This window comes from Microtus oregoni, unplaced genomic scaffold (assembly GCF_018167655.1).
Source record: "Microtus oregoni isolate MIOR12 unplaced genomic scaffold, Mior012 000016F_ref0000370, whole genome shotgun sequence".
NCBI classification, from domain to species: domain Eukaryota; kingdom Metazoa; phylum Chordata; class Mammalia; order Rodentia; family Cricetidae; genus Microtus; species Microtus oregoni.
The window spans coordinates 2381024-2396093 of record NW_024543075.1 but is presented as its reverse complement, the minus strand read 5'-3'; the positions used below and the strand labels follow the sequence as shown (position 1 = coordinate 2396093).

General features: G+C 54.4%; 1 protein-coding gene across 1 annotated transcript; it reads right to left on the bottom strand.

Moving 5' to 3' along the window:
* Positions 1-1130: 1130 nt before the first annotated feature.
* Positions 1131-8496, bottom strand: Th (tyrosine hydroxylase). The gene is made up of 13 exons (XM_041666819.1): positions 8341-8496; positions 6358-6585; positions 5224-5398; positions 4866-4954; positions 4670-4737; positions 4289-4339; positions 3786-3931; positions 3574-3709; positions 3325-3394; positions 2884-2940; positions 2675-2770; positions 2315-2448; positions 1131-1564 (listed from the first exon to the last, which is right to left on the bottom strand). The coding sequence occupies exons 1-13, from the start codon at positions 8428-8430 to the stop codon at positions 1405-1407; spliced, it is 1500 nt and encodes a 499-aa protein (XP_041522753.1). The 5' UTR covers positions 8431-8496; the 3' UTR covers positions 1131-1404.
* Positions 8497-15070: the final 6574 nt, after the last annotated feature.

The window sequence follows — 15070 nt, the reverse complement described above, 5'->3', positions numbered from 1 at the left end:
CCTGGTTTCTCATGGGGAACAAAGAAATTTCTCATAATCTCAGTGGAGCCTAAGTCCTTCTCTGGGTTTCACAAAAGCAAGCCTGGGGCTTTCATTGGGGTCTCACTGGGGATAAGGGATTTCCAGAGTTTCCCTGGATCCTAAAGCCTTCTTCCATGGCCTCACTAAAACCAAAGGTCTGCTACAGTATTTCTCTAAATCTTAAGGCCTTTCTAGGTTCTCACTGGACCCTAAGACCTTATCTAGGGTCTCATTGGTCTTCCCTGGGGTAGAGCATAAGCCAATAATCTTTCTCAGGGTCTCACTGGGACCTAAGGCCTCCCCGAGATCCCACTGTGGCCTACAATCTTCCCCCAGGTCTTCAAGGAGGCAAAAGGCCTTCACTGGGTTATGACCCTTACCCTGGACCTCACTGAGAACTAAGACATTGACAGGGTCTCAGTGGCATGAAAGCCTTCCCTAGGATCTCACTGAGGCCTGACACCTTCCATACTATAACAAAGCAAGGCCTTCTCTAGGTTTCAGTGGGGACTAAGACCTTCCTCAGGTTCTTCCTGGAACCCAAGACCAGGCTCTCTTTGGGACCCAGGGTCTTCCCCAGGGCTGCTTTGGAGTAAAGACTTTCCAAGGTCTCTCTGGGGTCCAAAGACTTTCCCAGAATCACTTTGGAGTCTAGAATTTTCCCAAGGTCTTTCTAGGGCCCAAGGCCTTTCCCAGAGTCTCACTGGAACTTAAGGTGTTTCCCAGGGTCTCACTTAAATCAGAGACCTTCCTCAGTGATTCCCAAAGTCTAATACATTTCAGAATTCGACTGAGATATAATCCTTCCTCCTGGGCTCATTAGGTATAGTGTAGGTGGAACACCACTGTTGCTGTGTCTTGCCTGCCTTCTTCATCCCTCTGTCTACTTCTTCGGTGCCTAAGACTCCTGGACACAGAGAGAGTACTGTTTGAAAGCTCAGAATTGGCAGGGAGATGACACCAGAAATTTCTGCCTGGTCAGGAGGCTTTGGGTTGGAAGAGGGAGATGGGAGAAGAAACCGTCTAAACCTCCAGTGAAGCCGGAGCAACTATGAGTGCCCAGAACTATCTTTGTGATGACACAGAGACCAGGAGCACTCCTTGAGACCTTTCCTTTCTTTATTGAGATAATGACTAGGGTGGTGAACAGCATGGAGGGAGGGGGCAAGCGCAGGATCACTCTGGAGTGCATGCAGTAGTAAGACACAGGACTGAGAAGCAGTGAGCTTCCATGGGGGAGCCCATCAAAGGGCACAAGCAGATTCTGGGGTTACCCATGATCCAGCTGCACACATGGGAAAGCCTCTGGGCTGGGGAAGGTTGAAGAAAGGGCTGGAGACTTTGGGGGAAACCCTTGGTACCTGTGGGTGGTACCCTGTGCATTTAGCTAATGACACTCAGTGCATGGGTCAGGGTGTGCAGCTCATCCTGGACCCCCTCCAGGGAGCGCCGGATGGTGTGGGGATTGTCCAGTACATCAATGGCCAGTGTGTATGGGTCAAACTTCACAGAGAACGGGCGCTGGATACGGGATGCATAGTTCCTGGGGAGAGAAGCCAGTATGAATCCTTTAGGCACAGGAGATTGGGTGTGGGGATGAGAAAGCAAGCTGCAGTCAGGACAGGATCTGCAACCTCCAGGACCACGGAAAAATGGTTTTTCTGGGTCTCCCAGACCCCCAAAGCCCATTCTAGGAGATTAAAGCCTCCTCAGAGGCCATAGCCCCAGCATCTCTTGCATGCAGGCCTCTGTAGGGCATTCCTCGGCTGGGCCTCTTCCTTCAGGAAGCCTTCCTTGACTGTGTGCCCTAGAGTGTCCCTAAACTGGAGTGGACATGCCAGATGCAATACAACAGGCCTGGAGAGGTGATGAGGACCATCCTACCGGTCTCTTCTCCCCTCTGCAGACCCCTGGATAACTGTATCCCCCACCTTTGGACTGCCCACTCCCTCTATAATCTCCCCCGCCCCCAGCAGCTCCTAGCTATCACTGTGCCTCTTGTTCCCCCTTGTCTGTCCCCCATCCCATTCAGGCCTATGGTGCTCAGAGGAGGAGAAACTCGGGCTCTGCGGAGTCCCAGAAGGGGGGCGGGGGGCTAGACCTGACTTTGACCTCGCCTTGATCTTGTGCTGCTGGCCTCTTCCTCCTCAGACTTTCAAGGCTCCCTCTTGGAGCATGTACACTTGTTATAAGGGGGTGTTGCTGAGGGTGCAAAATGGGCTCTTGAGTGGAGACCAGGTCTGATTTGCACGGGTGAGGTGGGGTGAGGCTCACCCCTGAAAGCCTCACCCACCTGAGCTTGTCCTTGGCATCACTGAAGCTCTCGGACACAAAGTACACTGGCTGGTAGGTCTGGTCTTGGTAGGGCTGCACAGCCGCTGCATCTGGGTCGAAGGCCCGGACCTCGGGCTCCTCTGACAGGGAGTGCTAGAGAGAGGGGCATCACACCCAGGGGCTTAAGGAATCTGAGTGGGGTGGGCCTCCCTCCTCCCACAGGGTATAGTGGGCTCCGGGCAGAGGGCCACATTCTCTAGAAGAGGCTGAATCTCGAACCTGGGCCAAGAAGACCCTCTTCATGGGAGCAGCGCCCTCCACACCCTGACCCAGCAGCCCTGGTCTCCTTTGCTGAGGGCAGGGAGCGGGGTAATCTCACCAGGAGCTCTCCATAGGAGGACAACAGTCCCGCACCATAAGCCTTCAGCTCCCCGTTCTGTTTGCACAGCCCAAACTCCACAGTGAACCAGTACACCTGCCAGATGTCATCAGAGTCACCTAAAACCACCTGATACCAAGCACAGCCCCTCTGGGTATATACAACAGGCCACCGCCCACAACAGGAAAGGCTGGCCTTTGAAAACCAACCGTAGAGAGTTTCTCAATTTCTTCATCCGAGGCCCCCAGAGATGCAAGTCCAATGTCCTGTGGATAGAGAAGGAGGCTGACGTATGGAAAGACTCTGCTCTGGAATTGTGCTTGAAGCAAGGATCTCAGCTACTTCTCCAGAGGTCCTTTGGACCTTATGCTATGTACCGTCCCAGGCATGCAAGAGCCCAAGAGCTGCAGTTCCCAGATGTACCAGCAGGTGGCAGAAAAAGCATGAAAATGCGTTCCCCTGGGATCTGCACTCCCCTGTTGGCAGAACTATCTCTATTTCAGCGTTTCCTTGCCTGAAAATCTTCTGCACCCATAAGGGCAATGTCTACCCCAGAGGAGATCCCCACCGAGTGAAACTTGTGAATCTCTGACTCAACCACCCCCACCTCAACCACCACCCCGGTTTCTGCCCTGAGGCCCTAGACACACCTGGGAAAACTGGGCAAATGTGCGGTCAGCCAACATTGGTACATGTCCCAACAGCTCGTGGCAGCAGTCCCTGTGTCGGGCCATGAGAGAAGGAAGGTAGAATAGACAGGTTCTCTGTCCCTGTCCAGGGACAAAAAGGCCTTGCCCCCCCCCCCCCCCGCCCACACAGACACACACCTCTGTCCTCATTGTTCACAGATACTACTGGATCACAAGTTTAGGGTCCCCTGCCCCAGATGGCATACTCACGGCTCAGGTGAGTGCATGGGCGAGGAGGCATGGCGGATGTACTGTGTGCATTGAAACACACGGAAGGCCAGGCTGGCCAGAAAATCACGGGCAGACAGTAGACCGGCCACAGGTCGCAACTGGAAACCAGTCCGCTCTGCAAGGGGTCACACATCAGGGTAGGCAGAGGAGATGCCCCTCCCTGCCCTGCCCTACTTCCTCTGCATCCGCACCCTTCAAGAAGCGGGACACGTCCTCCAGCTGCGGGATGCTGTCCTCTCGGTAGCCGCAGTACCGTTCCAGAAGCTGGAAAGCCTCCAGGTGCTCCCGGCAGGCGTGGGTAGCATAGAGACCCTTCAGTGTAGCATAGACCTCCTTCCTGTAGGCCACAGTGTCCCAGGGAATTGCCTACTGTTAGGGCTCTCCCCATGACTGCCCCACCTGTTCACAGCCTGCCCCCCCCCACACACACACACGTGGATGCTCTGTGGGCCTCTGTAGGGCATTTCTGTGGTTGAAGGGAACCCAGAGGTTGGGAAGGGACCAGTGGGGACCATCTCTGGATGGGCTGATATTCTGGGCCACTAGATGTCCCTCCTCTAACTGCCCTTAGTCTCTCCTGTGACCAATATTCCCAGAGGTGGCCCTCACAGACAGGGAGTCTGGGAGCTGCCTCCCTCTGGCCCTTCTCATGCCCAGTCCTGCTCTGCCCGGGCACATGTCAGCAGGTTCTTACCATGTAGCGATTTCCTCCGCAGTGTACTCCACATGGGGAATTGGTTCACCCCTGTGGAGGGGATCAGAGGTCAGTAGGGTCCCCCTCCATCTCAGAGAGGGTGGGAAAGATGGGGTGAGGCCCTTATCCTGAAGTTACACCTGCTGGGCAGAGGCCTTTGGAGTACGGAATGGACTGGGAGGGGTGCGCTGACCCCACCAGCTGCTTAGCCTCTCTGCCTCAGTCTCCTCAGCTGTGGCTAGGAGCCATGCCAGTGCCCAAGACAGAGCACCACAGAAGAGACAGACAAGCAGACATGCAAAGCTCTGGGACACACGTCTTCCCCCTCTCCTCCCCTCCCTACAGGCTGGGGACTGGCCCATGTGCAGGCAGGCTCCTTACTGCTTGTACTGGAAGGCGATCTCTGCGATCAGCTTCCGGCGCTGGCGGTACACCTGGTCAGAGAAGCCCTAATGGCCGAGGGACACAAGTCAGGGGGAAACTGGTCTCTCCCCGTTCCACACACAAGGGTCAGTTCCTAGCTGTGCCCACCCCCACGGGCCTCAGCTATGGGACACAATCAAGACAGCAGGCTCACCGGATGGTCCAGGTCCAGGTCAGGGTCAAATTTGGTGACCAGGTGGTGGCACTTGTCCAATTCTGACACTTTCCTTGGGAACCAGGGAACTTCCCAGGTGATAGATGCAAAAGAGCTCAGGTGAGTATGGACCCAAGGAAAGCTTTGACCATCCTGGGTCTGGCTTCCCCTAGAGACCTCCTAGAGGGCAGAGGTTCTCCTAGAGAACCAGAGAAGGGGTGAAGCCGCCAACACTCTGTGGTGGGAGATTAGCACTCCGTGGACACTTTAGCGTATCCCTTGGCAGGATGTTCTGCCCTCCCCCTCGCCCCAGAGCCAGGCCTCAAGGTCTTTGGGTTGCACAGACACCCGTCCTCACCCTTGTCCTCCCTGGCACTTCGCACATCGTCAGACACCCGGCGTATAGAGCTGAGGAGGGCAGCCAGGTCTCCACTGGGCACCTCGAAGCGCACGAAGTACTCCAGGTGGGGACTTCCCGCCAGTGGCCTCTGGGCAGGCCGGGTCTCTAAGTGGTGGATTTTGGCTTCAAATGTCTTTAGGAGCAAATGCAGAAAAAGGGAGGGGGAGGGAGCAATGGAGACAGACCAGACGGGAGGGGGCAATAGAGAGAAACCATGAGGGATGGAGAGAGGTAGGGATAAAGGGAGAGAAGGAAAGATGGGGAGGGAGCAGCAGAGAGGTTGAGGGAGACATAGGGTGCAATGGAGAGGGTGGAGTAGAGATGGAGAGAGGTAGAGAGATAGGAAGACAGGTAGAGAGAGACGGACAGACAGAATGGTGGGAAAGAGAGAGATGGAGGAAGCAGGCCTGGTCAGTGTTTCTTCCCTGCCTGAGTTTTGGAATGTGTAACCATAGATTGGGTATGTCTCATGCACCCATTCAGGAATCATCACAGCTGTGCTTTTGAACTCCCTTTCTGGACAGGCCTGTCTGTCTGTCTGTCTGTCTGTCTGGAGGTCATACCAGATAGCCTGACTCCCCTGCTCATGGAAGATCCCATGCCCTAATGGTCTCATTTGGGTGACTGACCACACCCAAGGACCTGGACCCCATTCCACAATATCAAAGACAGAAGGCCCAGGCCCAGACAGAGCAACAAGATACCCAGGACTGGTGGGCAACGGCTGATCTCACCTCCACCTTCTGTTGCCCAGCAACAAAACACTTAGGCCATGAAGTCAACTCTGGGAGCTTGCAGAGGTTCTGGCTTTAATGTCATTTGAGAGTTTTTCTGGGGGACAGGCCATTAGCCAAAGCAGTAATGAAATCAGCTACTTTGTAGGCCCCTGGGCAGGTGGCTAAGAGAGGCTATATGTATGGCAGTGGGTGTTGGGCGCTGAGGTTGGATGCTGGAGCTGAAGGGTAGTCCCTGAGACCTAGCCTCTGCGGGCCTGAGCAGCCATATTTCTTCCCTGGAGGGGGACACAGACATTCTTACATGTCTTATGTGTGCTTGCCCTGGCACACCAAGCCAGCAGCCCAGTGGTCTCACCTCAAATACTTTGACAGCCCGGGACAATGAAGAGGGTTTTGTACCCTTCAGGGAGAAGAGCAGGTTGAGAACAGCCATCCCATCCTGCTCCTCAAATACCACAGATTCCAGGGGGTTCCCGGGTTCGGAGGAGGCTACTGCTGCCGCTGCTGCTGCAGCTGCCGCTGCCTCCCTCTCCTTTCGAGCATCCTCGATGAGACTCTGCCGCCGCCCGATGAACCTTGGGGACTGGTGGGGGTGGGGGAGAGATTAGAGATATGTCTATGTCTCCATGCTGGTGTCTCCACTGATCCTGCCTCCAGGGCCTGGGCCCTGGTCAAACCACTGCATGATGTGGGGATGAGGACAGAGCTCACCAGAAAGTGTTCTGACTGTCTGGGCATGGTGGGAAGTAGGCCTCAAAGCCATGGCAGAACTGGAGGGCAAGGGCTCCTGGCCACCATCTCCCAAAGCAGAGGTGCCCTGTTACCTGCCCTCTGGGCATAGACCTGAGTTAGTGATGGAGGACTGTTACCCAGGCTGTTTTTTCTGATGTCTGTGGGCTTCACTCAGAGCTCAAAGCCTCAGGCTTCACTGGGCAGTGGCTAGCTCGGGTGGTCCATTCAGGTAGAGTGTACTGTACTCAGTCAAAACAAGCATCCCTCCCCTCCTGACTGAGAAAGGCGTGGGGCTGAGCCTCTTGCACATGACATCACTGGGATAAGGGGTTCTCAGCCAGGTGCCCTGTCCACGTTGTCCTCTCACCTGAGAATACCCCCATGAATATGTCTCCAGCTACCTTGTCCCTTTTCTACTGTCCTCTGCTACACCCTCCTCCTGGCTACCTTGTTGAGGTCTGAGTACGGGTTATCTCCATATGGCCTCTGCTGGCTTTGTGTCTGCCACAGTGTGCCCAGTTCTCCAACACCCAGAACTATCCGGACCTGAGTAAGGAGGGGCCCGAACTCTTAGCTGGGGGCTAAGCTCCCCGAAAGTTTCTGGGTCCTTTAGTTGAGATTATAAGCCACCCTGGGCTTTGAGGATGACACAGTCGTATGGAGAAACTTTCCCCCTAGGGCCACCTCTTGACTCCCAGGACATCATGAATGCAGCCAGAGCCAAAGACTTCCTGGGAAGAGCACACGACTGGGCAGTTCCCATGGAGACTATGGGGACAGCCACACAGCTGAGACGGGTGAAGGGGTACTTTGACCGCACAGTCGTCTCTTGAGAAGAACCTGCAAATTACCTTTCTAAAGGTCACACCAGTCTCATTAAGGTCTTTGTCAGGCCAGGGCAATAGTGAGATGGGGCTCCAAGGAAAATCTGAAAGCCCTTCTCAAGAGCCCCTGTGTCCAGGCTGGCAGAGGGACTGTGGTGTTTTGGCAGCACTTCTTCCTTGATCCCTGGGCCTCCCTAACACAGGTAACGCAGATCCAGGGCGATGGGAGGTGGCAAGGGTGAACGCACAGGAATTGCCCCAGAGCCAGGACCCCTTCTAGCCCACGTCCTGTTTGTGTGGGACAGTGGCTGGCAGACCAGCCGTTTACTGACCAGCTCTCCCAGAAGTGTGCATTGCAGGAACCTCACACCCTGTGACAGGCAAGCCTAGAGAACCCCAAGAGGGCAGACAAGCGGGGGACTACTGGAGGGTGACCTGAATCATAGGACTCTCTCCCAAGACCACCCAAGAGAGATTATCCTCTTAGTTCATGAAATAGGACCCACAGATGCCCACAGAAGCCCCAGAAAGGATGGCCCCAGACGAGAAGCACTGACTGTCCCCCGCGGAGTCCAGCAGGACACAGCAGAGGCACTTACCCACGTACAGGAATAGCTAACAGGACTAGGGCCCCAACTAATCCTGGGACAGGATGGGACAGAGACCCACTCCTCCAACCCCGGGTGCCAGACACTGGGTGGACTCCAAGCCTGGGGTATCCTCCCACCCAGAGGTGCAGAAACTGCTCCAGATACCCTTGGGTGACAGCATGCCCTTCTCACCATGATGGCCTCCACCTGTTTGGCATCCTGCTCTGAGACGGCTCTTCTGAAGCCCTTGGGCTGTGGTGAGGAGGCGCTGGGGGTGGGCATAGTGCAGCCTGGTGGTCCCGGGTTCTGTCTCCACAGCCCTTGCTGGGCGGGCGGCCTCTTAAAGGCCAGGCTGACGTCAAAGCCCCTCTGGGTCCCCCACCTCCTACCTCCTGCGCATCCTCTCCCCGCCTGCTGCGCCTGAGGGAGGCGGGGGTGGGCACAGAGCGAGGGCTACGAGAAAGGCCTCCGTCCCATTAGATCTAATTGCATCCACTGTCGGTCGCAGGCACCTGCCTCTGAATCACCCTCAGCCCGAGGCACGACATAAGGACAGGGGCTGGCTGGTGTTCTGCTGGGCAGGAGACAGATACAGCCCTCTGCCCAAACCAGGGCACCTAGGAGGGGTCTTGCTGGATTCCTAAGGGCTCACGTTAGAAAAACTAAAGCCCCTGGTGGCAGGTAGGTCCAGAAGCCCCTTGGAGACATTTGTGGTGTCTTCACGTCCCCTCCAAGGCACAGGTCGTGCTCACCCAGCCCCAGGTAACGAAGTGTGCTGTCTACTCACTGCCCTGGTCTTGTATTTGCTGGCACTGGGGCTGGATCCTCAGGTCCTGTGAAACACAGAATGTCCCAGAAGGCTATTCTTTACAGTGTTTCCAAGACCAGCCCACTTTTCAGGGTTCCTATCCCCAGATTATCATATCCTTGAAGACATTGCCCAGGAGATGGTGCCAACCCTAGCCCCTGGCATCTCCCTAGGGCCCTCTGCCCTCCCTTCCTGTGGGAGCAGTTCTGAGCTCCAGGGCTCACTCCCTGACTCCTGGTCTAGAGATAGCTGCAGCCCCATTCTCAGATCTCCCCGATTAGGGCATGCTCAGTGCTCATCTCTCCCGTGGCACCCCAAGGACTCACGCCAAGGAGACCAGGGAGGGGACCTTTCTCGATGGCAGATGACTTGTACCGGACCCGTCCTACCTCCCTGGGGTCATTTTCTTCCTGTGGGTAACGGCTCAGGACAACTGCCCCAACCCTTCTAGGAAAGGTGCCCTCTTACCTCCCTTGTCTCTCTGGACACTATAAGGTCTGCCAGAAGGACAAGGCTCACCCTGAAAATGCCCACCCTGGGGTTCTGAGGACCCAGTACACAGGAAATAGCAAGAGTTCCCGTTAGCTCCCCCTCCAGCTGATCACTGCACAGTGGCACTCTGCCTCCTCCAAGACATCGCTGGACTCTCCCACTCTCAGGAGGTGCCTGCCCTGCTCACCCGACCAACCCTAGTCCTTCCCACCCTCTCTTTCACAGCAGGAACTGGGAGTTCTCCAAAAAGCCTGCCACATCACTGCCTTGCGCTGTGACCCTCACAGGCTAACACTGGCCTCTGGAAGCAAGATAAATGCTGAGTCAGTACAAAAGGAAACCTCCCTAACTCACCCGCCCCCCTCCCGTCCCCCGCCCCGCCAACCGTCTGCCCCGCCCCCGCCAACCTTCTGCCCCGCCTCCGCAAACTTTATGCCCCGCCCCCGAAAACCTTCTACCCTGCCCTACATACTATTCCTGTTCCAGGGGAGTGTTGGGCTGGGTATACCCAACGTAACATGCCACCTCTCATCTACCTTCTCTGAACAAGCTCCTGTGAATCCCGTAAAACCCAGTTCAGCCTCTGTTTACTCTGCAATGCCTACTCTTACTATATGAACCGCCCCTCCCCATCATGTCCGATGCCCCTTCCCGAGCTCTCTCTGGGTCAGCATCCCTGCTGGCTTGGTCCACTCCTATCTCTGTGTGCCCATCAGAGCCCTAGCCTGTCTGGTGTCCCAGGACTCCCCCACGAGTGCTCTCAACAGCTCAGAATGGGGATCCGCGGGGACCCTCCAACCGTGAAGGCAGAGCTGGCTGCACCTTAATCTTCCATCCTGGAGAGCTGAAGGGCCTCCATGCCCGGCCTCCCCCCAGGTCTGCACAAGCCCTCCCCGAGGCCCCTCCTTTGGAGGGTGCTGGGGATTCCTGAGTGAGGCAAGCCCAGGCTGGTCCACCCCACCCAGCTTGGCGTTTGCTCAGGTGGCACGGGGTAGGAGGGGGTTGCATCCAATACTGCAGAGGGGGCTGCTGCACAGCTCCACGAATGTGGATTTAACCTTTCAGCAAATGTCTTACACTGACACAAATATTGCTTTTAAATTAATTTCCTTACCTCGTCTGGAAGGGCTTGCATAGAAGCTAGGTGGGAGTGGGGAAGCGTGCATTCTCCAGGCCCTTGTCTGTGCCTGGGCTCACCCATGTAGCACCTGGCCAAGGCTTGAGAACATGATGTCTTTGAGCTCTCTTGGGAGGTAACTGCTGCCCCGACTCTTGCCTCTTTTCATGGCCAGCCTGGTAGCACACCCAAGCTGCTGTGTACTTTTTGTGGGATAGTCACACACACACACACACACACACACACACACAGAGAGAGAGAGAGAGAGAGAGAGAGAGAGAGATGCCTGCACACACAGATACACACAGAGATGCCTGCACACACACAGACAGAAACATACACACAGACAGACATGCACACACACAGAAACGGACACATAGACACAGATGGACAAGACACACACACGCACTCACACACACAGCAGGGCTGGCTGACTAGACTATGCCCAAGTCTAAGGCATCTGGACACTTTGGCCCTCTCCTATCCCCAGTTTGATGGGAAGGACCTCAAGAGCCCCTCAAGTCTACTCTCGGTCAGGCTTCCTGGCCTCAGCCCTGCTCCATGCTAGAGGCCCCCACCTCCTCTCAAAGCTCACCCAAGGCCAGGCAGGTTCTGTTCAGACACTTGCACGTTTCAGGATAAGACCCTCATCATGATGATTTCCTTCCCTTCCACCTTCAGACAAACCCATTCTACAGAAGGGAGATTTGAGTCCCAGAAACACACAACCTCTCTGGATCACACAGCCAGTCTCTAGCTCAGGCCCCCCGCCCTGCTCCCAACACTTTAGTATCCAAGGAAGATAGCAGCAGTGGGATCAGGGCCCCTCACTTTGAGGGAATAGAGACACTTGAGGGCAGGGCAGGGCAGGACTGGGGAGAGGCTTCTCATTGGTTGAGGTGAGATTTTGAGAGATCCCTGAACAGCACACAGACCGAAAGAAAGTCAAACCCACAGGGCTGAGGAATGGTTGGGAGGCAGCCCCTAGCAGTAAGGAAAGGAGACCAGGCTGAAGTGCACAGCCAGTAGAGCGGGCTCTTGCCTGCTCTGGGCTCAGGTGGGTGCTGGGCATAGTCAGCCCTCCCTCTTCCCTGAGCCCTCTGCGCCCCTGAAATGACTGTGCCATTCACAGTCGTCCTGAATAATCATCCTCTGTCACCACAGCGATTAGGCCTGTGGAGCCGGGCAGCGCACAGGCCCTTTCTCTCTCCGCCTCTTTCAGCAGGATGCTTAATTGTCCGTAATGACAGCAAGCCCACTCCCTGGCTCTGGTGAGGCTGGATTCCCCCCCCCCCCCGGTGTGGAAGCTGCTGCTTTATCCCGCACATACCCTGCTGATGTAGGTCTCTCTGCCCAAGACACCAAGGAATTAGAGAGGCAGGGGACTGGTGAGAGGGATGTTCTGATCCCTGCTCCTGGAGCTAAGACCCAGACACACCAATCATCCCAACTCTACCATATGGCTTTGGATACTGTGGAAACCTGTGTGCATTTTGGGACACATGTTCCCACAATCTAGGCCAAAGGCCACCTCCAGCCAGCACCATGGGCCTTCTACAAGAGCCTGGGCAAATGTGTACATCTATGCCACACACCCACGCCAATCCTCATGAACACTCACGTGATGAGAATACACAGGTATCTACAAACAGACATACAAGATGAAAACACACAGGTATCCATATGCGGACACACATGAGGTGAATACACATATATGCCCACATGTGGAAACACACTAAATGAGCACATGCAGGTGTCTACATGCACGAGATGAGAATACACAGGTATCCATATGGAGAAACATAGGCAGTGAACACACATAAATGTTCACATGTGAATACATATGAAATTATCACATATAGGTACTCACATGTGGATACAAATTATATGAGCACATGATCACATATAGATACACATTCATATAAATACACAGATATTCACACAGACATACATAAACATGCACACATGTCTACCATAGACACACAGAAGCATGCATGTTCACACAGAGACACATACGAGTACATACATATCTATATATGAGGATATACACACATGTATAAAGGCATATACATATGGTTATACACAGATACACATTCAGAGAGAAATGGGTACACACAAATATATATACACAGAGGTATATGTATAGAGACATATAGACAGGCACACATTCATATACACAAACATGTATGCATATAGATGTATAGGTATTCACAGTGCTTACACATAGACACATAAACACACAAATAACACTTGGATACAGAGAGAGAGGCACATATACAAATACACATATAAGGGCAGCCACATGCACATACAAACACATGTGTAGAGAGATATACACATGTGCAGAGAGACAGGAATATGCATATAAACAGGCACACATAGTCATACATGTATCCATATTATGATCATGCATCCACACACACGCTATACATATAGATCTACTCACATACATACAAACACATACCCCACCCACTTTGACAAGTCCACCTAAATTACTCTCTGCAGAAATACGGGGGTACCAAGGTCTCAAGGAACCTGTCACCAGATAGGCTCTGGGGCCAGTGTTCCTGCTCACAGAGATGGAGGAACACGGAATCACCAACTGACATGCCCTGAAGTTAGTGGGACCCTCTCTGGTATTTAAGCTGCTCGGGGCATCACGGTGGGCTGTCTCGGTGCTGTGCAGAGTGAGCCCCAGACAGAAGAGAAAGGGACGTTACACCTCCCCACCACCCAGCAGATTGGTGTGGGCTGTGAAAAAGGGACCTGATACCAGCCCGGGCTTTGTGGTCTCATGACTGCAGGTCCGTTTGTGGAGGTCTGAGGAGGTGTCCTGTCACCACTCAGGTACCTGACTGGAAGGAGAATGAAGCTCCCTGACATCAGGCAGGATCCAGCCATTCTTGTCCTCATCAGACCCAAATGCCAGAGCAATTAGCCCTAACAAGGCCATCAGATGGAGCAGCAGCCTTGGGGCTGTAGGCACAGAATATGCGCTGGACAGCACGGGCTGCGGTCGATAGGAGGCACTTAGGGATAATTGGGCAGTTAGAAGTCAGACCAGAGTCAAGAGCTGCCGGATCAGCCTCTGTGTCTCAACTGTGGGTGAAGCCTCTCCCCACGAAGCTCCCACCTGCCTGCTCCCACGCCCAGGTCCAGAGTATCCTCCAGGAGGCCCACCAGCCTGCAATCTAAGCCACTTTCATCTTTGGCTGGTAAGACCAGCACTCTTCCTCTTCCTGGTCATGCGGGACCTGCCTCAGTCCTGGAGACCCACTGTCTGTAGGAAAGAGAGCCCCAGCCCAGCTCAGTCCCTCATACTTAGGACTCAGTTTCCTTTTCTTCACAGTGGGTTCCTGGGAGCCACCATGACAGCTCTTAAGAGTTCTGGTCCTTTAAAAGAACCCTGCATCTGCCAAGAGATGGCCGGCCCTTCTGTGAGCTCATTGGGAGACATCTCTGAGTTACCTGAGGGGCCTAGGTCAGGGTGGTCCTTCCAGACGAAGAGGACCAAAAGCTAGAGTGTGGCCAAGGCAGGGAGGGAAACAGCTACTAGAGGCCAGGTTACAGAGCCAAGTGTCCCTCCATTAGTCCTAGCCAAGAAAAAGTCCCTGTGATAGCCAGACCTCCTAAAGAGCCTAACACTAGCCTCACATTAGCAGAGGCTCACAGCTAACCCCTGTCACTTGGCCACCCACACACCAATCCTGAGGCTCTTGAATAGGGAAGTGCCAGATGCCAAAGGCATTGGTGGCTACAGGTGTGGCCAGGCCAGAGACCCATGATCTATGTCTCAGTGTATTTGGTCTGTGCGTAAGAATATACTATGTGAAGCCGGGCGGTGGTGGCACACGCCTTTAATCCCAGTACTCGGGAGGCAGAGGCAGGCGGATCTCTGTGAGTTCGAGGCCAGCCTGGTCTACAAGAGCTAGTTCCAGGACAGGCTCCAAAGCCACAGAGAAACCCTGTCTCGAAAAACCAAAAAAAAAAAAAAAAATACTACGCGGAAGTATTCGTGTTCATATACATGTATATATGTCTGTGAGCAAGTGCCCTTGTGCACGTATGAATGTGTCCATGTGTACTTGCAGGCAGGCCTGCATGTTTTCCACATCCCCAAGCTTATCATATAAGCACATGTGTATATACATACATGGCCTGGAGTAGGGCCTGGAGGGACTCACCAGCCATGCATATGGGACAGTTCCCGTACCCCTCAGACCTTCAGAAAATGTCATGGCTCAGACCCCTGGTTCTGCCAGGTACTCCTGGCTCCCTTCTAGCCCTCTCTAAGGCCCCCCTTGCCCTCCCCCCACCTCCTGTGAGTCACGTAACACCCTCCACACCACCTCCCAGAGTACTTGACAGTCTCTGACAAATTAGCCTGTAAAAGCAATAAGAGTGACATTCAGTTCCCATTAGTCACTCACAAGGACCACGACGGTGCTGTGACAGCAATCATGTCTAATTGCAGGACGGCTGCCTACCCATTCCAGCCCCGCGGA